The sequence below is a fragment of the Liolophura sinensis genome, chromosome 1 (genome assembly GCF_032854445.1).
Source record: "Liolophura sinensis isolate JHLJ2023 chromosome 1, CUHK_Ljap_v2, whole genome shotgun sequence".
In the NCBI taxonomy this organism is placed as follows: Eukaryota; Metazoa; Mollusca; class Polyplacophora; order Chitonida; family Chitonidae; genus Liolophura; species Liolophura sinensis.
This window is the reverse complement of record NC_088295.1, coordinates 67,728,910-67,754,733: the sequence shown is the minus strand read 5'-3', so window position 1 is coordinate 67,754,733 and position 25,824 is coordinate 67,728,910. Positions and strand designations below refer to the sequence as shown.

The 25,824-nt window shown below is 37.6% G+C and overlaps 1 protein-coding gene across 3 annotated transcripts in view; it reads right to left on the bottom strand.

Annotated features, from left to right (window-relative positions):
* Positions 1–74: 74 nt before the first annotated feature.
* The window catches only part of LOC135482142 (synaptotagmin-7-like), a 94,219-nt gene continuing 68,469 nt past the window's right edge, over positions 75–25,824 (bottom strand). For all 3 annotated transcript variants that reach the window (XM_064761991.1, XM_064761992.1, XM_064761993.1), the window contains 4 exons: positions 16,869–17,229; positions 5,936–6,105; positions 2,983–3,097; positions 75–1,116 (listed from right to left, as the gene is read on the bottom strand). In XM_064761991.1, the coding sequence (XP_064618061.1) occupies positions 812–1,116; positions 2,983–3,097; positions 5,936–6,105; positions 16,869–17,229 (951 nt within the window). In that variant the 3' untranslated portion in view covers positions 75–811. The remainder of the gene's footprint in view (positions 1,117–2,982; positions 3,098–5,935; positions 6,106–16,868; positions 17,230–25,824) is intronic.

The window sequence follows — 25,824 nt, the reverse complement described above, 5'->3', positions numbered from 1 at the left end:
AGGATACCTTCAGAGCCCAGCTGCTGTATGTTTCAAACTGGTTGGCCCAAATACAGGAAACAGTTAAACTCTTAATGAGATTAAAACAGAATCTTTCAGTTGCTCAGGTATGTAATACATATATTACAGCATTTGGCTTTTCACATTATTTGCTGGCTCTTCACGAAGACCAGTACTGGGACAAGTACAGAGCTTTGCAGTGAGACAGGGTAAGGACAAGACACTAAGTCCTGTGGCCATTCTTTAACAAAGGGAACACTTCTTCCCAGAGGACTAACAACATAGAGCAATTTATTGTAAAAAATATGTGAAACCATACAAATATGTAAACCAATGACATTATGGTGAACTGGTAGCCCTGCCACTAAATACCTAATTCTACAACAGATGTGAAAATTTCCCAAACTTATTATATAGCACTTCATTCCTGGTCTATATAAAGACACCCTTTGTTCATGCGTATTAAGTCTCCTTTGATTCTACACCATTTTCATGGTCTACTTTGAACTTCTGCAAACCAACCAATTAGGTCTGCTGACACATCAGAAAGCTGGGACTGGAGAAGCAATCAGAGATCTCCTTTCTCCATGTGCACATGGAACACGCAAGAGCCAATGGAATCCTGCTGTGGATAATTGACATTATCTAATGCGAAATGCCGTTGCTCTGGTCGCTCTGTCAGACTGGCTTCATCAGTTCTGTTGATGTATCAGACAAACAGCTTGTATCCTTATCACTCTTCACAATGTCTGTCTTTCTTGTGCCCTGAAGGTGTAAGATTTCAGCCTAATGAAATTTCGAGCCTGGACGTTCAGTCTTTTAACATGTGCCATTGAGCCACTGGCTGCCTCGGCTTGGACAACATGTCATTCCAGTGCCGAGTTTCCATTGGTCCGCTTCGAGGCCCTAGCGTGAACTTGCCTATGAGATCGTTACGGCCTACTCTGTCATAGTCCATCACTGTGATCTCTATACTACAGTCACGGATTTTTTCCCATGGAATGTCAAAAATAAATGTCTCGTTGAAAACTGGATTAAGGGTTCCAAAGTGAACAGCCGTCTTCCGTTTCACTGTTCTCTTATTCCCAAAAAACTGCCACATCTTCACATATGGGTCTGTAAGAAAGAACACCTCAGTTTATAATAAAGCACCAACCAGATGTATCAAATTTGAAGGCAGTAGCTCTAGAATTACTTGTAATTTCTCAGGTAACATATATTTAATGCCTGTTCAGTCAGATATGGGTCTGGGTAAACTTTCACAAAACTTTATTTCTGAAACTTTCCTAAAGTTTTCACAAATGACATTGTTTACATGCCATAGTGCCATTTACAGGAAAAGTTACAAAAAACTGATTAACCAAACTTTATAAAAGTGGGCCTTTCTAACTGTTAATGACAGTGTTAAAAGGGTGGAATCAATGCTAACTGACTACACGAAATTAAATAAGTAGTAGGTAAAATTGTATTCATGCATTCATAATGGCTTTTCATCATAAGAGATAAAAAATCTGATTTAAACCCTGATAAAATATACCTAAAAAATGCTTATTTCCTCTTAACTTTATTGGTTGCTAAGAGTGCTGCAGGCAGCCTATGCTATTTAATATGCATCAGTGTACTTCATTTCCTTCTTGTGATTCGGAGCATATTAACATATTACTACCGCAGGGGAATACACACATTAATTTTCAAAATGAATTTTACTCTGATATCAGTTACGTTTTGTACCTTTTTTCTTATTATTTTCATTCTGTGTGCATGAATCTAACTGTTCAGTCTATATCAACATCGATCCTGTATTCCTTTAAGAAAGGATTCAAAGTGTACAAATTTAATGTATGTACACAAAAAGAAAAAAGGTTTTTATCTGAACATATTTAAATCCCTCTGTTAGAGGTATTCTTGTTAAGCTGTCCAACCCTCTTAGATAAATTCATTTTCAAAAGAACCCACCCACCTATACTACTGCAGATCAGTCATTAAGATTTTATTGCAGTCTCCGGGTTACTTTTGTAGTCTGAATGTCATGTCAATAATGGCAGTGATGTCCCACTGGTTTCCTATGACCACCTCTCCCACGCTATCTAACGTAAATCTGGCAGAGATAATCGTATTAGCTTCAACACAGTAGGAATTAGTAAATCATCTCAGTCTGTTCTTCAGACCGCATGCTACCCATTGATGGAGCCATATAAAAGCCATTGTAAAGTCCACCTGGCCGCTTTATAGCACTCCACACATCGGCAGCATTATTCTCCACATCAGTGACAGGTCCAAATTTTACTCTTCATATTTTGATCTTTTATTCATCATACCTTATTTTCACTTCCATGGCACATGAAAAGTTACATGTTTCCTTGTGAAATTTTTCACAAATTATGTCAGATATGACTTATCCTTCACTTTGTTGTGTAAGTGGGGAGACTTGAGGGATCTGTCTGTGGCAGATGGATTTATCTATTAGATCATACTCCTTACAGCGCATGCGTCACTCCCAAAGCATGTACACTTGTTTACGTTTGGCCTCATCACCTGTGTTCTTATGAGGAACTATTTAAAATTGTTTTAGGTTTTGGTTAGATTCATGTTGTACATATTCTTAGATAAAGAGAATGTATGTATATAAAGTTGATGTATAAGGCAAAGGTTGAGACGAATTGTTTATCTTTTCTTACATCACTTTCTGTCTCATCAACGTGACCTCAGTAACCTTGGCGTTGTTCAAGATTTCTGTACAAAATTTACTATTGGTGGCAGTGATGTAAAGCGAAAGGTAGAGAGCAACGCATGCGCAGTAAGGAGTATGCTATTTGATCAGCATTCAGATCAACTAGTGGAATAAACCAAATAGAGCTCTGGAGAAACCAATGCACCTCACAAAACACCTGTTAGTCCAAGGAAGACTTAAGGATTCAGTATTCTTTGATGTGGTTGTTACTATTTTCCAAAAACATTACACAGGTTGTATATGTTACTTACCTGATGTTCCTATCAAATCTTTAGCTTTCAAGTCTTTGGCTTTCATGATTACCATTGTCAAACGGCCAATGGTGGGTTGATAGCACAGGGAAACCAGCAACTCTCCTAATCTACCCTGCAAACCATGCACACACACAAATTAAACATGAAAACAACTGCAGCAAATATCTTTTTTTCTTTCTGACTATGTGTACTAGCCCAATAGGATATTTAGAGAACTGTACAGCCAGAACTTTGATGTCTAATGATGTAGCTTAATTGTGTTTGGCTAAGCTGTGTGCATCACAGGAACGAGACAGGCTGTAAGAAGTAGGGTATTAAACAGACTTGCAGACAACTCAATCCAGTCTGCAAATACACACAATGTCAAATGCATACATGTAAAAGCACGCTTCAAAATAAACACACTGGTATGGTCGATAATGAGGCAACATAAAAAAAAAAGAGTTTCGCCGTTATCAAGACGCTTCTACGAACCCAAATCTTTCTGCTGAGCGAAAACTCAGGAAAATGTATGATAAGTGTAATATTTAACTTACAGCTCATAAATTAAATGCTATCGGACAAAAAGAATACAAACAATGAAACGTTCATTTTATTTCATGATAAACATACTATGAGTTGTGCTGGGCAGATTTCCTTCATGTACATTCACGTCTCTCATTATTCCCCATGCAAATCCCAAGTATTTACTTTAAGTGTCTATCACATCTGTTTACACATAAATGAAACTTTAAAAACTTTTTTTCTTTTTTTTGCAAGCAGGAAACAATGCTTAAACTTTATGATGACATTATGTTCACAGCTAATGCCTTCATCAACTGGAGGCAAATGATGAGGATACATTTAACTTTCCAGCGATATATGGTAAATAAAACCTTTACATCAATGAAAGTAATTTTTCATGCAGGCAGCACTTGAAGATGAAGCGAGACGTTTATGGTGGAGCTAATTATTCTGTCAGGTCTGAGCAAGCATCGGTTTGAGGAAAAGACACAGCAGCTAGCATCATGAATGACAGCCACATATGAATGTAGTCAGTGATAATAATGTTGAGCAGCCATCACAGACATTGACTGTGGACACAAGGGCCATTCCAGAATAGGCCTCCTCAATGAAGGACCGGATGCCTATGACCAGCAAGTGTTTATACACTGTCTCCACAGCCAGGACAAACAGTTTAGTGGGCAGATGAGTTAGCACTGTCAGTGATCATAGACTGGGCCATCTTTGTAAAGACTGTTTACAGAGAGAACATCTATGAATGGTAGACTTTTCTGTGGGTTACGTCTCACAGTCAGAAGCCTCAGAAAGCCTCGCTCTAACAGCTGGAAATTGCCCCCCATGTCAGCTGTAATGACAGATACCCTGCCAATGGCAACTAATGACTGCCCATTTTGTCAATTTTTCAATATCTGAATTCGCAACCCATAAAACTGTGTCTCACTTGATATTTCCATACAACTAACAGCGCCGCATAGCTCAGTCAAAAGTGTAATGGCTGATAATGGCACATGAAGGTTCATTGGGCAAGATCATTAAACCTTAGGGAGGTCCCAGTGCGGATCCTAATCAAAACTGATCGATATCTCGAAATCCAGAGGGTCATGGTCATAAAGCATTCGGCTGGCTTGTCATTTCCATTGGCTGATCATACACTTCATTGGTGACAGACTCAACACTGGACTGCTGTCCACATAACCGACAAGCCATGCCCATCTTAATCACAGGCTTCACATAATCCTTGCTGCTGGCAATCTGCAGAGCTCAATCCCTAAGCACTTCTGAACATTGTATGTGGTCACATGCAGGAGCAATAAGAAGGATGATCGCTTTTCTAATTCGCATCAACACAAGCTGCCTGCATATCACCTCTGGAAATCACTACTGCTAATCATGTTCACTATAAACTAACAAACTAAGTCCATAAACCATTTCTTTAAAGGTTTCATGGGATTTCCACGACATTGGTCATCCACTTTGTGAACAGTAGAGAACAGTCTAACGTGATTCGCACTTCCACAAAAAGCCTCAGTACATTTTAAGTGTTGGAGAATCTACATTTTGCAGATATTAACTAACATTTATATCCACATATACACAGTACCACACTTGGGAAACTATACTAATGAAAATTTGCAGTTATACTTCAGGTTAACTAGAATAATGAGTCAAGATAGCACATCAACATTTGCACATAAGTTGATATCAAAACACTAGTATTTTTTTAAAATTGTACCTTGTTAGCAACAAGCAAATGCCAAGGTCAAGTAAATTTCATACACAAAATTAAGGCTTTTTATGCATGGTAAAACTTCCAACCAGCCTAGGTTTCGCTTGGCATTTAAGCTTGGCTGCCGGTCTTGTCAGATAATATGGCGGAGGCATTCAGTAAAGATCCTGTCTGTCTGATCCCACATTTTAACACACCATTTTAATATGTGGACATTACGTTTTTCATTGCCCACAGATTCTTGCAAAAAGGCAGTTCAAGAGCAATTTGCCTAAACATTAGCTCCAGCTGATGTCTCTTAATTGTAAGTTATCATTTTGCAAAGGAAAACTTTTACTGACATTTATACCAAGTCCTCATAAATTCCATGCTTTTAATGCACTAAGCATACTTTTAACATCTCAAATGTGAATTGGAAGACACTTATCATGCTGTCATGGTTTGGTTTGGGTTTAGTCCCAACATGAACATAATACTATAAAACTGCTTGACGCCAGGCTGACATACAAGTATAGAGTTCCACAGGGAACCAAACCTTCTGCAGACAACTTAAAGGTTGGACTACACGTAGGTGTTGATGATCGAAGGCTTTTATTGAATGATGCATGTACACTGGTGACGTGGCCAGGCTGTTCGCATGACACCTGGCCACTGGAATATAACCTTGGCCACCAGACAGACATAATAATTAGTGGATAAGTCGTAGGCAGAAGTACTTACTCTGGAATCTTTGCAAGGCTGGAGGTATTTCCACACTGTGGGGAAAATGGACAGATCGATTTCGTTGAGGGGGATGTAGAGCTCTCCAATGGGGTCATCACGGCTGAAGCGGTCGTAATCAACCACTTGCAAGTACAGCGTCTTTTCTAACAGCTTGTTGTGGGGCCAACCTGTGCAAGACACAAAACACTTTTAGTATACAAGTATCTTAACATTCCAGTGGGGATGGGTTCCCGAAAACTCAACCTACCCAGAACAATATTGTCATAGATATAGGTGCAGGATTCTCTCAATACCTATTTTAAGCCTATATCAGAACATTTCTGATGTTATTATTATGATATTAACCACAATATCTCTGGCAAAAATTCTCCCCAAATTTTCATTAGTATAGTTTCCCAAGTGTGGTGCTGTGTATATGTGAATATAAATATTAGTTAATATCTGTAAAATGTAGATTCTCCAACACTTAAAATGTACTGAGGCTTTTTGTGGAAGTGCGAATCAACTTTTTTTCAACCAATGCTGGTGAAACCCTTGGTAGGTATGATTATAACAACTTCATGAATGTACACATGACAAAGGCATTCACAATTGTATGCCCCTATTGGTTTCTCTATCGAAATAAAAGTCATCTCAGATAAACTGTATATTCCAGATGGTTTTTCATAGAGTGTTTAACACTGAACACAGACTCTTGTAAGATTCTTAGTTCTGTGAAGGGAAAACCAAATAAATCAAAGCACATCAAGCACCATCAAAACTGTCAGGACTGGGGTTTAAATTCTTATTCCAATGCTATCTGACCCTGTGCACTGGAAGTCAAACCAAAAAAAACACTAAAAGTATTTGCCTTTGTGGATAAATGTTTAAATGCCATGGCATTCATTAAAACCAACATCAGAAGTGCAAAAGAGAATTGCATCAGGAGATAAAATCACGTTCATGACATCCCAAACATTTCAAAAGTTCACTGAGAACATTCCTGTTGCTGTACCATTAAATTGCCCGAGAAATGTGAAAGAGGATTTTGCTCTAGCTTCATCTTCTGGAGAATACCACCCATTACAGTAATCTGATCAGCTAATCGGGGTTTGAGATTGATTAATATTCTGACAGAGCCTGACGTAACATGTAGCCTCACATCCTCTGGTGCAGATTAAGACAGCGAAGGAGCTCCTTAGTACACGACATGTACGACCTTTGACTGGCTCAAAAAAACATTTAGAACATGGCTTGTTCTTAGTCTTTTCCTGGCTTGATTATGCAGGGATTATCTTAAGCACATGTGTTCAATCATCCCTATGAGGTGTGCAGAGGTATGCCAATTCTACCGATGAAAACTTTAAAACATCATTGAGGTTCTTGGCTTGATGATCATGAACAGATAATCTTCAACACACTTGTTCAGTTATCTCATAGACATGTAAACAGGGATGGCAAATCTGATACTATAGTTCAACGCACCCTTTACATACATTTTTTCACTTTATTATCACAAGAATTGTCACAGTAAATGGGGAGTTTCAAGTTTGAACTCTTTTATCGCCGGAGGTAGAAAAAGTCCAACTGTATCATGTGATATGTTAGGCAACTATTTTTGAGCACGTTGACTGTAACATTGTCACAGAAAGTAAGTAAAATTATTAAGAGTGGAGGAATGACAGAGAAGATTGAGAATCTGAATGTTTTTGAACTTAAGAAGTTCCCAAAGGAAAGAAGTGTGATTTGTGGCTCTGGAAAAGGGTGAGGCTGGTGATCAGTAAATTAATATCAGCAAAGGTAGCCTAACATTTTTCACCATTTACGTAATACAGTCGGACTGTTTTTACCTTTGATGAGAAAAGGGTTACAACTAGAAACTACCCTATTATGGTTCAATGCAGAGTATTCACAACAACCGAAAAGACTGAAGTGTTTTGTTCATTTAAAGGTAGTTTGATGGTTAGAGTTGGATGTTGTTTTATAAACTGGTCTTGTCATCATCGACTTGGAACATTCATTATTGATGAAGATTAAAATATGAATGTGTGTTATTAGACCTAAATTAATGTCACCTTCAAAATCACTTCGGCCATTAAACCACAACATAGAGCTCTGCTTTGCTGGAATGCAAAGGGAAAGACACACACTAAAAACTGTGTTGCACTAGAGAAAGTGTCGCAACTTATCCAACATTTCCAACTAATAGCCTAGGCTTTCTTGTTTGCAAGTTGAATGCTTTAGCTTTGAGCATGACAAGGCTAATACAGTGCAGTCAACCTGAGAGTTTATATTTGTAAGGTCTACAAGATCCTATATCCTGCAACAGAGAGTGGGTCATGGTCAAATGGTTATGACACCTCTCATCCCTAAGACAAACAAGATGTGAGATCAATCCAAGACTCCAATACAATGTGTATTTATGGATTCCCCCGCTCTCACTGTTTGTGGTGTATTGGGTGACAGAAAATAGTCAGAGGCTTTTTGTTTCACTTGTCTTCCACCATTTTGGTGTGCTACATATTTGTAAATCACACATGGAAAAGTAACTTGCCAAATGACAGTGGCTTACTCCAAGCCATCCACTTTCCTACACCCAGAAAACCAATCGCAATCCTGAGTATCCATTAAATAACAATCAAATAAATACATCTGTGAATACCCGGCTATCTGTTTTTGTGAATCTCTCGCAAGTACACTGAATGTAGTACATGTTTCTGTACAGCTTCATGTAGTTCTCATTTAAGGTTATCTCAAAGAACTGGCCATGAATAGGATATTCCAACTTTGTTTCATTTTTGATGTAAAAGCACTTAAATAAGTCTTAATGTAATCTATGAACAAGTGCATTTTTGGTGAACAGCCTTGAACTCGAGCACCTGTTTATATCCGCATCCAACCAAGGAATAGGGCATAAGGATTTATGTTGCCTAAGATGTTTGTGGGCTCCATGAGTTATAAGTGGGTATAGGCCAATAACCATACCTGGACATACATAGCACATTCATGATGATAACTGCAGCCGTCTGCTCCAAACAGCACTTCATCACGAAATGCTTTATAACAAAACAACCACTGCCAAGGAAATCAATTTTTCAGCGAATTACTATGTTGATTGATTGGACCGATGAAGGGTTACAATGATGGGACATGACCTACAAACTATCCATGGTGTTACTTTTCTGACACAAGCTGCATACGCCTGTCAATAACTTTGGCCTCATGACATTAGATCTACTCAAAAAAGCAGAAAAAATCAATTTCATTAGGGTCACATTTTGCAGTGATAATGACATTATAAAGCAATGTCACAGATGTTTCTGATGAAAGTCTTTGTGTAGAAATTGAAGGCTACAAGAAAACTGCACTGTGGTGCAAATGAAATAAATGATACAGAGACCAATGATAAAGGAGAAAAAAAGTGAAAGCAGTGACATAAATCATTCCTGCATTTTACAGTTCTAGTTTTATTGCTAATATCATCCAGTTATGAATCCTTGATTTTTTGGCCTGCCACAAAAAAAAAAAAGAACACAACACTGACCAGAGCTGATGATGGGTTTGCCGTTAAATTTCACAGCGTGCATTATTCCCATTATGTGGCGTTGGATTTATTAAAACGTAGCTCAGGAGGATTTCTGCAAATTACTGGAAACAAAGTCAATGGATGGCTTTATGTCCACAGTGACTTTCCACAGAGCACAAAGCTCCATGATTTACTGGAATGGATGGCCTGCTCAGCAGAACATATCTGACACCCAAATCAGCCGGTCCATTCAATGCTAATTCTCTGATTTGCTGCACCAGGAAAATCACATACATTACCATCATACTTTAACAACATGTATTCTTTGGACCTAGTTATAGTTACGCAGTATCTTTTCTTGTTTTTTTTTTCTATTTATGAGCATGTGTGTATAAGTGGAGACAATGCACCATTTTTTTTTAAAGTGCTGTAATAACAATAATAATGACAATACGAATACTTTACTTGGCTTTTAGTTCTGACAGCTCATTATAACAGCCAACATTTAATCTACACAGAACTACATACAGCTGTATAAACCTTGATTTAATAAGCACTGTACCCAGCTTGTTTGACAAATAGTGGAGAGTTTATATAATAATTATACATGATCAATATTTCAGCAGAAGCACACCTGAGACCTCAATCTTTAGCTCAATGACAAATCTACAAAAATCCACTAGAAGTCTTAATAGCCAAAATTTATGATACTGGAGTACATTACAACACGTCTCAGATAATGTGACTCTGCAGTTATTTCAAGAGAGAACTCAAATTCTACAGGAAGATCCAACGAATTAATTTACATTTTCTAGCCAGCAAATTGCATGTACTGTGGAAGGGTAAGCACTGAAGACTTGAAATGATCCCCCAATGGCAATGCTAAATTGTCCAGCTCTGCATTAAGTGTGTCCCTAAACACAGGCTAGCCACTGAGTGGTGAAACCACTGGTCAGATAGAGCCAAATCGACCGATGCTAGTCTGGGTTGATGGGTTTTAATGACCACACTTAGTGGCTTGTCAAACAGTGTTGGTTTGCCGGCGCCTGTATCAGTCGTTTTGGTAATGGACGTATTTGGGAAGAGACGATAGAAGCTGACCATCACTGGACAATGAGAACACGTGTTCCTGAGTCTTTCTAAAACCACAACATCCTGATTAAATCAATTTATCAAAGTCTGCTCAGTCTGAAAGCAGCATAGCCTTGGTAAATCGAAAATTTGCTCAGTTTGATTTCATTAAATCAAGCGGCTTCAGTTCATTCAACAGATGATTAATTTTCAGTGAAATTATATCGTTCTGGCGATGCCACTGATGCACTACAAAGGAGTCCACTCCTTTGCAGATCTGTTCATGGTCATGATCAGATACCTGACATGAATAACCTAAAGCTTATGTCTGATATCTACTTGTATTTGTGCCACTTAACATCGATCAGTAAAAACAGAAATAAACACATCATTTATTAATTTGAAACTTTATTACTCTATTTTTTGCATGCAGTCAATGCTTTTCAGTTTACATTATGATTAAATAATCTGGGAAAAGACCTTTATTGAAACAGTGCACTGCTAATCTATATGTTTATATTAATTCAAGACATTTGTTGTCAGAATTTATAAGTCAAAAAACTTTATGTTTTCTTGTCTAATTACAGAATTTTGTTTCTTTTATTTGATGTTGATGGTTTTGGTGATGTTATGTTTTTAGAATGCTATGGTAAGCCAAAACTGTTATTAAGTCTTTCTTACCTTAAAAAGTGACGTTAGCTTGCATGAGACTACACTGAACTTTCCAGGAAATAGTTTATCATGATCGATGTATGTTTTGCAGTTCAGCAGCCAGCAAATTAATCAGAATGAACAATATGCTTCTTTATAGAGGCATAACGTTCGTTTTAAAGCTTTTTAGGCACATATTATCAAACGTAAAAATGTCAGAGGTCCTGAAGAATAAAAACCTCAACCTTCACAAAAGAACTAAGGTAACAAAAACACTCTTGCAGTTAAATCCAAAGGTCTTGTTAACTCATGCTCCCTCCAAATGGATCTGTAATGTGTTTAAACTTCAAAATGGAATGCAATGATTACGCCCAAGGGCTTCATTTTGGTGGAATGATTAGAATTCTGCTGTTGTCATGGCAACAAGCTATTAAACCCTTCTCGTGCAGTAGCACTGAATCAATTAAGCAAGTTCAACCAAGCCCTGGTCTGTATCTAATGGACCGCAGCATTAATGATTGTCTGTAACAAGTCATACAAACCAAGGCTGGCATGACAAAAACCGCACAGCACAAAAAGTCTGTTTGTTACATTCCACCCAAAAACACATATTACACCCTAGAACCTGTCACTATGTTGACAAACCAGAACACGCAATAAGATTCATCAGAATCCCTTTATCACGGCTACCATGCTCAGCTCAATATTAAAGGGTACAGGTGAATCTATTAAAAAACCGCAATAAGAAATCAAACCACAACATGCCAGCTCTATACAATGGATGGTGTTCCACGTCACTTAGGGCTATCCGGAAATCCAGACCTGTTAAATGTCCACTCTGAGAAAAACGAAAAGGCACAGTATCTCTGCTTTACAATCAGATTACATTTCTCCTGAGGCACTGATGGTATGCTATTTTTGAGCCCACTTATATTATTATCAAGACCTGTAAGTCCTAATAATGCCATTATTCTCTGCCTGAAAGCAACAATATATTAGGCCTTATAGAGAAACAGGCCCGTGTTAATATGCCAGATGAATAACGGATTACGGAAATAAAAAGACAAATGGAACAAAAAGCTTGAAAATAAAAACTGGGCTTGCAACATATCAGGCTTGCTTAAGTTTGATTTGTTTTTTCCAGCATGGTTACCACAAAATATTTATCAGTTCTGTAAAAGTTGACTCTTTCATGTAATGAGACACCACATGAAATTGTGCAGAAGAACTGCATGCAATGTATCCTTCATGTTGCACAACAGGAGGTCATAGCTACTGATGGCACAAACACAATTAGTTACCATGCACAGATGTAAATAAGTGAATGGAGCTACTGGCAGGATGAATAATGAATTGAAATAGGCTGTTGACCTGATCCATCCATAAGGTAAGGGCTTTTTTCCAAGGTGGAAAAAATATGAAGCCAGCAAACTTGTGTAGGATAAAAGTATCCAATGGCAATTCATCATCACCACTTTTTACAGGAATACACCTACGACACTAGGACCAGAAAAAAAAACAACAATGATTTCTACAAATTTGGGCAATTTCTGCCAAGAATAATCAGCACTATCTACTGGCTCCGTGTTTTCTCAGCTCTATATTCCCTGTGCGCTGCTTCACATAAGCTTTCGATCCACACATCTACATACTTATGCAGTCACCATGACCAGGAATTCCATACTATACAGCGATGGAACCTAAATCAATATTCCACTTCTGTAGACCCGACAACCTGCACAGATATATCTGATGCATCCCATCCTGGCAGGTGCTAATGTGTTTTATGGTATTGCATCCTATGCCAGCCTGTATATGGACTGCTGAACAGATTACGGCATACAATATGTGCAATAAACACATGGTTCAGCAGTCAGGCTCATCCACTTCTGTTAGTGGCGTCAGAACATTTTCTTAGCTTAAATTTTACACAGCATTTCACTGACAATTAACTGGCAAGGCCAAAAACATAATACCAGTTTCAAATTTCACATTAAAGAGATGCTTTGGGATGCCTGTGTGGTTCAATTATTGCAGAGCAGGATTGAAAAGCTAATTTATCTGAATCCAGGAGAATTTATTTCAGCACTGATATTGAGTGCATGTTTTTTGTGCCGACTGTCAACAAAAATATATGTACATGTGTAATATATGTCAAATAGACAAAGGAAATATACATGTACAAGACACCGCTTGTTGTCAGTTTGCACAGCTGTGATTACATCCTTCTTAGAATATAACGTTTGTAACAACAGAGAAAAACTTATGAGAATGTAGGAAATGTGTTACGGCATTCATTACAACGTCGCACTATTAAACTCAACAAAATATAAATGCATGAATCAATTTTATATTATTTTCTCTCAGTATTAAATAACACATTAACTCAACAATTAGGGTAAGTATGCATAATCAATTGTGGCTTCAATTTCGACCAGATTTTCACATTTTAGGGCAATAATCCAGGAGCTTTAGCAGCTTGGAACAGAGTGGTTGGTGATCCACAGTTCACGGCACTCAGTGCCCAGAGTGCCCAAGTGTGTTAGCATTGGGAAGAATACTTCATGATGAATACTTATCCTAGTTGTTGCGTTAACATGTTATTTAATACACAGAGAAAAGGACTTTGTGAGTTTATATTTTTTGTTGAGAATACACATTATTTTACATTTTAAGTCTCACTTGATTTGACTGATTAATGTCTTAGGGTTTATCGTTATTTTGATCACATCATGATTTTCTTCTAGAAGCAGGCCAGTTCCAATGGAAACATACTATAGTTTTGTGGTTTTTGCAGGCAGTGCTATGAACAGTATCAAAGCATACTCTATATACCCTGAGGCCTACAGCAATATTCTGTCTAGATTGATAAATGTACATTTCTTGTGCAGCACTGAAGGTGGCCAACCCATCCATGGTGATCGAAAGGGTTGAGGCTGTAGGTTATAGTTTTATATTGATGCTTCAGCTTGTAATAACCAAAGAAAGCAGGTCTAAAGCATGACAACAGCCAACTTCTCTCACAGGATAGGTGTTTATACAGTAGCAGTGGCAGGTTGCTACATTATTATAAGCTGCTGATGTAAAGACAGTGCCACAAGGACACATGTACCATCATGTATCATGTGGTGAGACAAGGTTCCCTGTAAATGACTTAAAATTTCACCCATGACTCAACTGCTGGCTTGTCCTGATTCTGAGAGCTCTGCTGATCTTACAAAATTGTTTTGAGGTTTGTTGGGAAGGTAAAATGATGCTGTACTTGAAAAATGTAAGTTCCAACACCAAAAGTAATATTTCACTTGTCTCTAAATTTCCACTTTTTGGGGCGAAATTTTACGTCATTTACAAAGATATGTATATTTGTTACTGCATATGATATATTTCCTGGCTGTCTCTCCATAAAATCGGATCTATGTATTTGCAATACCATTGGGAAATATGCTGAAGTGTTTTCTTTCATATCAGCTGGGGAAACTTACTCAATCTCTCATCTTTGGATTCAGTCATAAAAAAAGTTTCCCCTCGTATTTATCATATATTAAAGTAATTCTAAACCAGTAACGTCTAATAAATTACAATTAACATCACTGCATTTTTTTACCCAATGTGGCATAAGCCACAGTGCTATAGGGGGTGTGTAATTTACTACTATTTATGTGTTTACATGTACAGTTAGAAAAAAACACTAACTGAAATACATCGACAAGAGGCGCCAGATTTCACCAATTATGTGTGATCATTTGCCAGCCATCACACCTTCATTGCTGCTATGTTTTTGTTTTTCTCTAAGCTGTAGGTCGTAATTATATTCAGTGTGTCACAAAAATTGTCTGTGAACAGCTCTGGAAAATTTTCCAATCTAAACAGCAGACTGCTCCTTGCCGTCACATCGCTTTAAATATTCAATGATCATTCTGTCAAAAATGTCATATGGAAATTGGGATATACACATGTACAGTATGTTAAGAATTATCCAGATTTATTATTTATTCATAATTTGCTACACTGTACATGTATACATATTGTTAAATTGAGTTTTAAAAAATATTTAAAAAAAGGTACATTAATTGAAGTAATATGGCACTAAATAATGAGGCTGGATTTATGTATTTTTTCTGCCAACACTCAGTTTTCTCCACCAAATTACATAATACAAGTCCAACCTTTATGAGCTGTCAGAGCTTCGCCATTTCAGTTCAGTGTTAAAAAAGCTACATGAGTGACTACAGGCATGTCAAATTTCTCCATGAAATGGTTTGCTGTTCTGCATGTGAGTGTAAAAAAAGGTCGTCGAAGGGCCCTAAGTTTTTTTTTCCTTCGATATCTAGACGATTTGACCTTCAGGAAGGCATGAATTTACAGTACAAGACAGAAGAATTTTGTACCCACCAACAACAAACAGCCATTTTACAGCTGAAAGCTACAAGAGGAATACGGCCAGCTGAACTTGAAGAATTTGGCTATTATGGGGGCCACAGTCAACTAAAGCCTGAAGCTAAACTGAAAACTGAAAGACACCAAGTCTGTGTACACTATTATGCCAATGTTTAAATGGTACGTCTTTACACTGTAGTGTGTACATGACTATACAGGCATTGACTATTCCCACGGCTGATGATACACATGCAGTTATCATCGCATATACATGTAGGTATGGATTTTGAATACCTCAAGGAATAGAATGATATTTATTGTGAAGCAGACAGAGAGAAAGAATGGTAAAAGAGTAAATTTTAAGAAAATCACACAAAATGTATAGACCAACACAGAAAAAAAGCTATAGCTTACCAGTCCCTATTGCCTATAACACTAGAGGTTCAAATTGATACAGCAGTATATTTGCCTTGGTGTATCTAAAATCCATCTCAAAAATGACATCATTCTGAAATGAATTCCTTTCATTTTGAATGAAGGTTATATAGCCCAGATAGCCTGGGGTCGGCCATCTGTGATGTCCCCCTGTCGGGCATGTGAGCCATACCGGGCGACCGGCTGAAGATCGGCTAGGGCAGTAAATCTATTGTTTCTGCTGGATTTGACGTCATTATTATGTTTCTCAGAAGCTCTCTCGGTAATATACCGTTTAAACAGTATATATTTTTTAAAATTAGGATCGGTAGCAAAATTTGGATATTTATCCTTGCAGTAATATAAATTTCTGCTCCAACTTTGAATCATTAATTACAACACTTACAGGTTGTTGGTCTAAGTGCACAAAGAATACCTTAATACTTTCAAGTTTGTGTTAATCAGTTTCAAGGGAATACTGATATCTGCAGTCTTTTGAGAATATTCAAACAGAAAACAAAGCCTGGTTATAGCATGTCAATGTAGCAGTGGGCAAGATGTATTGTTAGTACTGATATGCAGATGTATGTGTATGGCTGTATCATTCATTGATGACTCTCAATGTATTTGAGAAAATTTGCAATTTAAAGGTGACAGTGGCATCAATAATAAATCACTTATCATTTTGTGGAATTTCTGACCAAATAAAAACCCTACTGTATATAATGTAGTACATAAGAGTTATAAGCCTGTGAAAAATTACATGAAATTATAGGTTATTTACTGTGAATCACAAGATTTTTATTTTTTAGTACAGTAGGGGTGATTACAGTAGTTCCTGAAAAACTCCACCAAACTAAAGGCAACATACTAAAAACCACAACTTTGTGCTTATCACTTTACAAGTCTTACCTTCATAAGCAAACGTTTCATTCCACCTTGGGTTTAGGTTCTTCTTCTTTATTTTTGTGGTAAATTTATGTTTCTTATCAGGCATGAGCATGACTCTCACATAAGGATCGCTTGTCCCAGAGAAGTCTTTGGCGGGTAATTCCATGGCCCGCAGAATTTTTATAGTCAAAGTGGAGGTAGGGAAATCGTAGCCGATACAGAACTGTAGTTTCCCGAGTTTGAAGTCGACGCCTTCCACGAGGTTCTCCTCCACGGGCCCCTCCCCTGCTGCACCCTCCTCCAAAAACATGGCTGTAAACTTTTGCACATCTTTCCATAGACCCTTGCCAGATTCTGACTTCATGTCCACTGAATGCAACGACTGCAATGAAAAAAGGTTTTGAAATTGGGTATTTTGCATTTTAGTACACACAAAAAAAGAGGAGTATCATGAACATCTCATGTCTTCAATAGAAAAGTCACATGAATCTAACAAATGCTGAGTAACCAGAATCCTGTTGTAAACTTGTTAAACTATTTAATAACAGCAGATTTAAGTTCATTTTGATTTATTTACTTATTTGATCGGTGTTACGCCGTACTGAAGAAAGTTCATTTTGAAGTACAAATAAACAATAATCAAGTCAAAACTTCCCCTACTATTGTCTGAAAATAGAAACATATTGGAAATCCAACAAACAACAATAAATCACTTCACAGCTTGCTACACTGTGCAATAATTTAAGTGCGTTGATCTGGCCTAAGTTCCAGAAAACATACAAATATAATTAACATGCCTTAAGCATTAACTGTGGAAAGTATTATATCCTTCAAAACAAGTAAATGTACCTTTCTTTGAAACGACGACATTTTACGACATTCCAGGCCGACAGCTTGTACAGGATGGTGCCAATTTGGATTTGAGATAACACCCATATACTAAGAATAGTTCTTACAGCCCTTTCTAACCATCATATTTTATTCATTGAAACATAAAATCTAAGCATCTTTTTCTAACAGAAAAAGAGAAAGGATGAAATTATAATTTATGGTGATTGAAAGCACCTCTGTCTGCACTAAAAGCCATCCACTTGGGACTATCTCGGGTCACAAAGACGCAAACAAGCTTCATAAATTTTCCTCCAAAGCCTATGTTTGTCTTATTTAAGTGGCGGTAGATCATTTTTTATGGGGTGCACTCAACACCTGTGACCCCTTACCAGATGGTCAGACTTGGTGAAGTAAGAAAACAACACAGCAAATGCAGCAAAGGAGATATACTCTCTGTGACTATACAGTTTCACAAAGCCATCTCAGGTAAAAATCCATAACTTTCATCTTCTTTATAAAACAAAATACATGTATTTGAAGCTGGATGCTCAATTTTGGTTTACATTGTACTAAATGTACCACAGTCAAAATCAGCAGTCATTACCATTTTATTGTCATTATTTTATATATTAATGACATTTATATATATAGATTTTTTTTATATATTAATGACATTTATATATATATTTTATATATTGTCATTACCAATTTTTGTCGAATTTGCCATTCGAACTACAGCCCCAAAATGCTTGGGATATGCCTCAGAAAGCTTTCGGTTTGGACTACTATTTACACATGAACAAGATTAATAATTTCTTCCACATTTCTGTGATTTCTTCTTTGGTTTTCAACCACGGTCTGTCAAATGCTTTATTAAAGGATAATAAAGGACTATACTTAACAATCATCACTTCTATGATATCATGATGATATTCCAATTACTAGCTACAGTATACAACAGATACATATCTATAGTAATACAGGTAGCACTTTGGCCACACAGTCTTTCATCATCCATGGGTGAAGCTGTGCACTACTGAAATCATCCACAAGAAACCTCTGTGAAATGGTAGATTGATTCACTGATTGTTTAATAATCAAGAATTTTTGCATTTATTTGCTGGCGGGCAGTTTTACGAGTGTCCTAGGCATTACCAACCTTAGGCAACTGGCTCACAGACTTACGAACTTGAGAATACAAGATTGATGCAAACTTAGAATACCCATATTTGTAATGCTGCTTGTGATTAACTGCACAGCACTGTTCAGACATTAAGAGATCAAAATAGTAGAACAACCAATTGAAGACTGTGGATATGCGAGCATTTCTTGTTTTACTTGGGTAGTAAACATGGAGTGAAATTACTTGCATAAGTGTAAACATGGATGTTAAAACAAATCTATGCTTCATGGCAACATAACTCCAATACTATGCCTTGTTCCTATATTTCGATAGGATACAGGATTTGAAGGTTCAATTCCGGCAGTGGGCTGGGAATTTTGTGGATTCTACTGCTCTCATTGTGCGAAGGGTTGATGACAACAACCGGTAGATGACCGGTTAAAAAAATAAAGTATGGGGGGTTCATTAATAATTATAATACTCTATTTAGTACTTGAATTTATGTAGTGCTTATCTCAGAATCAAACAAAATCCCTAGAGGTACAGTCAGGAAAGCTATGTGTAAAGTAGCTGAATGTGCATGAAGCATCTAGGTCCAGAACCTAGATAGAGCACTAGATGGCTATCTCAAACATTCTCCAGTCCAACAGCTCCCCAGAAACACATCAACTCTCTAAAGCGGGGAAAATAAATAGTTCGCTCATAGTCCATTTGGCGAGGACCTCAGCTACCCTCCAGACCAGAATGGCAGCAGAGATGTCAGATTGATCTATGGGCCGTCGGACAAGGCGTACCAAAAGGGTGCAGCGATGGTCATTCATCGAGGTCATGGTCATGGAGACTGGGCTTTAGTATTAAAGCGACTAGCATAATAAAGTATTCCACATTCAGACAGTGACATTTGTCACAAAGCCTTTTCCAGCAGCAAACTCTGGAATGAAATCAATCTGGTTCATTAAAGGAGCTGTGTTTAATCTGCGAGACACTATGATGGTCATGATCTTTGCCCTCTTCGAGTGAAAGGTCATCACCTCTATGCTGTGGATGTAGACAGCCTTGACCTCTGTTGTAAATTACCAGTGTTGTAAATTGTCACAATGACATCAGTGCTGAATATGTAAATGGCAAATTGGAAATAGTGGCTGACAAAGGTTACATGCTGGGCAAGTCGATGTGCCCAGGAGTTCTTCTAAATTTAAGGCAAGCTTAATTGATAAATTAAAGCGGAACTGTTTTTGGTAACATCTACTTTTGAAAAATTCAAAGTCACAATGGGAAATATTAGTGTTTAATATAGGTACAGCTCTGCCCCCAGATTATGCAGTAACCTTGATGACATTTGACTTAACGAAAAGGCTGGTTTGGTAACGTCACAAAGGTTTTTTGCTGCCTGATGTCAACAGTTAGAAATAGGTTGACTGCAAGCAAATTTACTCAAGGTTGAAATCTCATACAATGATGCTGTACTCTTATTTTGGAAGGAGGTCAAAATTAGTTCTCACATGTAATTCAGTTAACACTTACAGATACTAGTGTTTTACAGTTTCACGAATCATGATCAGCTTCCTGTTTAAGAACCACACAGCTAAAGCAACCAAGTTCCTGCAGGTTGTAGTGAAGGGAAATTACGATTTAGACCAATATGCGAAAGCAAAGCTGGGAAGTGATCTCAGAGATGAACTCTTTATCAATGCTTTGAGAGGAAATGCCTAATTCAGTGTACAGAATGACCCCAACACTCTTTTGTTTACTCGTTTGTATTTGCTTATTTACTCATTTCATAGTTCACATATTATTGATGTGTAATAGCTGTATTTAAGGATTGATGGTTGTCAGGTTAAAAGGATGAGGACTGTGTAAACAGACTTCTATGCTAAGTGTGTAAATAGCAATGAATTCCATGCTGTGAGTGGAATTGGCTAGGATTTCCTTGAGGGAATGTGATGTACGCACTAAATCTATATTGCTCCCGAAGGTAGCTAAAACCTGGTTAAACAAACCAATATTTTTTCCCAAATTCAGCTTGATTAAAAAAAAACCCCACAATAACAATGCCCTCTCTCCCCTCCCAATACCTCCTCCCTTCCAAAATTTGACACTTAATGGATTTATTTACTTATTTGATTGCATGATGTTTTACTCAGGAACAATTATACCCCACCGGCCAGCATTATGGGTTGGAGGAGGCCCAAGACCATCGACAGGTTGCTGCAGACCCTCCCACACACGACCAGACAGGAAGCCAGCATGTCTTGGACTCGAACTCACATCCAGCTGAAATCAAGGCTTCTGGATCATTGTGCTGCATTACCACACTAACAACAAGGCCAGAGGGGCCCCCACTCAAAAGGAAAATGAAGTTGTAAAAACCTGTTTATGCAATCTTCATGTCATTAAGTTGCATGCATATTTAGCCTCACTTTAGATACTGTTTCAACAGTTTCTCAAGTTTAGCTTGATTGTTTTCTCAAAGTATAGGACCCACATGGGTCCACCAGACAGATGTGTTAAGACGAGAATTGCCGACGATAGAAGTAACCTTTCCCATATACTGTACTGAACAGAGGACAGGTTTCAATGTTCATTACCTTCAGACGTCTTGCGGTGGCACAGTTCCAATAACAAGGCTTAAGTCGTAAAACCTCACGTGCCGCTTTTCAAGGGAAAAATACTTAGCACCAGAAAAACCACAACTTTGCGAGCAAGTCAGTGTACTTCCTGGGCACAGCATCAATGCAGCCAGACCTGTCCGATTCTATTTCCCTACCAGTATCTGCCTACAATCCCTTTGAGCTTTGGCATGAGCAGAGGTAACCAACCGGAAGCCAGTTAATTTGTAGACTGGGATGAGTCTAGCATGGTTTCCCACAGGGACTATGGAATTTCATCTCTTTTTGGACAATCAGTCTCCATAGATTATCACTGCCATAATTACACCAAAATATATACATTCCATGAATGTATCGCAATCATTCCTTATTGTAACGCAACAAGCCAAATTCAGGTCAGAGGATGTCAAAGTTTAATACTTTTTCCAAATTAGAAACATGTATGCGGTACAATGACTTACAGAGATCAAAAGGTGCTTATCTAGAGACTGCTATAGATATTCTTCACTGCAGAACTCATCTTTAATTCATTTTACTGTGACATAGCTACGTCTTGTGTAAACATGTAAATTTTTGTAAACCTGCTTGTCGAACAACATTATCATCACCAATGTAAAAATGCTTCGAACATGCATGCATGCAGTGAAAGACACTACCAGAATTGAACTCTGATGATCAACAATAGGTGTTGATTGTCTGATTCCTTCAGTGTACACAATATACGTGACAATACACACACAAAAACATGGATCAGGATGTAGATATAAAACATGCACCTGTATTGATTATAACACATAATGGTGACAGTCACAAAATACAACCAATGGAAAAAGGGTTCAAATTGAGAAAATGTTCAACAAATTGCCAACTGTTATTTCTTATCTAATATAACATAAAATATGTAAATCTTTTAAATCCAAAGATCTCACAAAAGTGGTTAGAAACTGTATATTCTTAATATAAACAAAAACTGGCGAACTTCATGACAGTCTTAACCTATTTTATACATCAAACAGTTGTATTCAATGTCACCAGGTTTTGGCGATCCAATCTAGCGACAATCCGCAAACGTGTAGTATATCTTTTATTACTCCACATCCTGCTAATCCCAGGCCCCAAAAGGTAAGCTCAGAAGAGGGTCGATGAAGAAGATAGAAAACGCTGGCGTGGCCTCCTGCCATTTGGGTATTCTGGTCAGGTGTCCATTGCGCTAAGTTGATTACAACGTCTGCGTCAATACTAAATACAACAGTCAGACGTTGATTTCTTCTTTATCCAAATCCCTTATCCTGAAAAGGTCAAGCATTGATATCCGCTCTATTCGCCAGTCCCGATTACAGCAATTGGAAAGGACATCACTTCAATTTACTCGTAAGCTTTGGGCCACATCAGAACGTGTATGAGGGAATAAGTGAAGAAAGTTGGGAATAATCTGGCAGTCCGTTGCTCAGAGAGGTGGCTATAATTCTATCACTACTACCTCAATGTACTTTCAACACCTTCATTTTCTCAGCCCTTTATCGTTAAGTACGCTTTCCGCCATCATAACTCACAAATCTATGAATGCAGGAACCTAATAAAATCAAGAAACCGGAGCAATGATTGACCTTAAACTAGGAAATTCAACCTAAACGTTTTCCTGAAGTGATAGGATTTAAGTCTGGTCTACACAATTGTTGTTATATACACTTTATTTTCCTTACTGCCGATTTTCAACAAAACAATTTGTTCTTTAAGAGAGCACCCAAAGCCGAATCCACATCAAACGCAAATGAATGAAAATACTGATATTTGAGGACTCCAGTAAAATTAGTTTCTTTCCTATTACCTGCCTCTTTGTAGTAAGTTATTCAATATTAAGTTCATTGTCTAAACAACATGTTTCTGAAAAAAAAAATAGAGTAAACAAAATGCTCCACTCCTAATTCATACATGAACAATTCTATGGGCACTTGTTCACACCATATTGCTGGTACTTCACTAGAATACAGAAGGCAGTAAATATGAAAAGCTTTTCTTGAACATGTATTAATTTATGTGTACATGTCACATTAGCTTAACTGCCATAAACATTGCACTGATTACCTTAATGTGACATTTTGATCTTAGAAAATGACAGATTTGTCTGATTCAATATTTCCTGTCATTTTCTGACTTAACTTCTGCTTAATATATTCTGACACATGTTGATGGCTTTGTAAACTGGTAATCTAAGGCAGGACAATTACCTTAATTCCTCAATCTTTTCAAATGTGAAATTAAACAGTAATTTATGCACATTTGAAATCTGATCTGGTGACAAAACTACGTATTGGTTGGATTGGCCAGTTTCAAGGCTTCTTAAAAAGTTTGATGTTTTAAAATTTTTAAGTCTGCAAAGAAGAATACTTCCCGAATATGCAGGAGACACTTCACAAACATGCCAAAAAGTTGAAGAAGTAAGACCTCAATGTACATGTAGCTTACATATATGTTAAATACAAGAAGGTTCATGCAGTTAACATCTATCTTTTGAATTTTGGGGCCTCCGTGGCTCAGTCGGTTAGCACGCTAGCGCAGCGTAGTGACCCAGGAGCCTCTCATCAATGCGGTCGCTGTGAGTTCAAGTCCAGCTCATGCTGGCTTCCTCTCCGGCCGTAAGTGGGAAGGTCTGCCAGCGACCTGCAGATGGTCGTGGGTTTCCCCCGGGCTGTGCCCTGTTTCCACCCACCATAATGCTGGCCGCCGTCGTATAAGTGAAATATTCTTGAGTACGGCGTAAAACACCAATCAAAAAAAAAAAAATCTTTTGAATTTTCAAATCTTTATTCAAACTTCCTTATCACCACTAAAATGGAAGAGAAATAAAAATTCTTAATAGTGCCATATGAGCATATATTTATACAAATACATCAATCTGACTTTGGACCATGTGTATGTAGTATAATAATATACATAATATAGCCTGATGTACAATATTCTTCATGAATGTGATTTTGTGAGCACTTTATGAAATGTGTCACACATGTACACAGTGCGCCAGAACGTGCTAGGAAGAATCCTTTACTCATGTATATATGTCTGATTTGTGTGATCATGTTGGGGAGTGTCTCATACATGTTACTGGTCTATACAACATTATGATGGGAAAGGTCTAATACACGTAATTTATGTGTAACACTATGATGGAAATGTCTCATACATGTAATTTGTTTCTAGCAATATGATGGGTAATGTCTCATACATGTAATTTGTCTGTAACACTATGATGGAAAATATCTAATACATGTAATTTGTTTGTATCATTATGATGGAAAATGTCTCATACATGTAATTTGTCTATAACACTATGATGGAAATGTCTCATACATGTAATTTGTCTGTAACACTATGATTGAAAATGTCTCATACATGTAATTTGTCTATAACACTATGATGGAACATGTCTCATACATGTAATTTGTCTGTAACATTATGATGGAAAATGTCTCATATATGTAATTTGTCTGTAATACTATGATGGGTAATGTCTCACACATGTAATTTGTCTGTAACACTTTGATGGAAAATGTCTCATAAATGTGATTTGTCTGTAACACTATGATGGAAAATTACTAATACATGTAATTTGTCTGTAACACTATGATGGAAATGTCTCACACATGTAATTTGTCTGTAACACTATGATGAAAATGTCTCATACATTTAATTTGTCTGTAACACTATGATGGGGAATGTCCCATACATGTACCTGATCTTCTGTCCGGCACGGGGTAGTGCCTCATGCATGCACCTATCTGGGCTGACTACATTCAAGGCCTTAGCAGCTGCTGAGTGGCCACAGCTAGCTCACATCAAACCTGTCACACGCCCAGTGAGTTATCAATTTTCCTAAATGTCAGCCATGTGTGGCCACTTCCGTCTCAGAGACACTATACTATAGAGCTGGTACAGATATGGCAGACAGAACTGTCATCAGATCTGCTAAATCATGCAGATCAATAAAAAAAAACCCCAAAAAACCACAACAACGAAGAAAAAAAAATAAACAAAAAAAAAACAAGACAACTTCAAAAACAGAATTGACCTGCACAATTAAACATGCATCCTCCTGCAGCGAGAATGTCATTCTTCAAACAAACTGGGCAGAAATCCAATGAACACCTCTTGCAGTATATAATCACCCAGCTAGCTTGAGTTGATCTGGTGCCTTCAGACTGGCTGGCGTCACTGAATCCCTGTGATATCACCATCATACTTATCAGCTTTTTTTTAGCTTGGCCCAACCCAATGTGTTTGAACATCAAACACTCTACAGAAGGGAGAGCAAAGGTGTTTTGTGTCCTTACACATGAAATGTTATCTGCTTGAGAGAACTGGGGCGGGGGGGGGGGGGGGGGGGGACTGAGGGGTCTGCTGTGCCTGAGGGGATGGG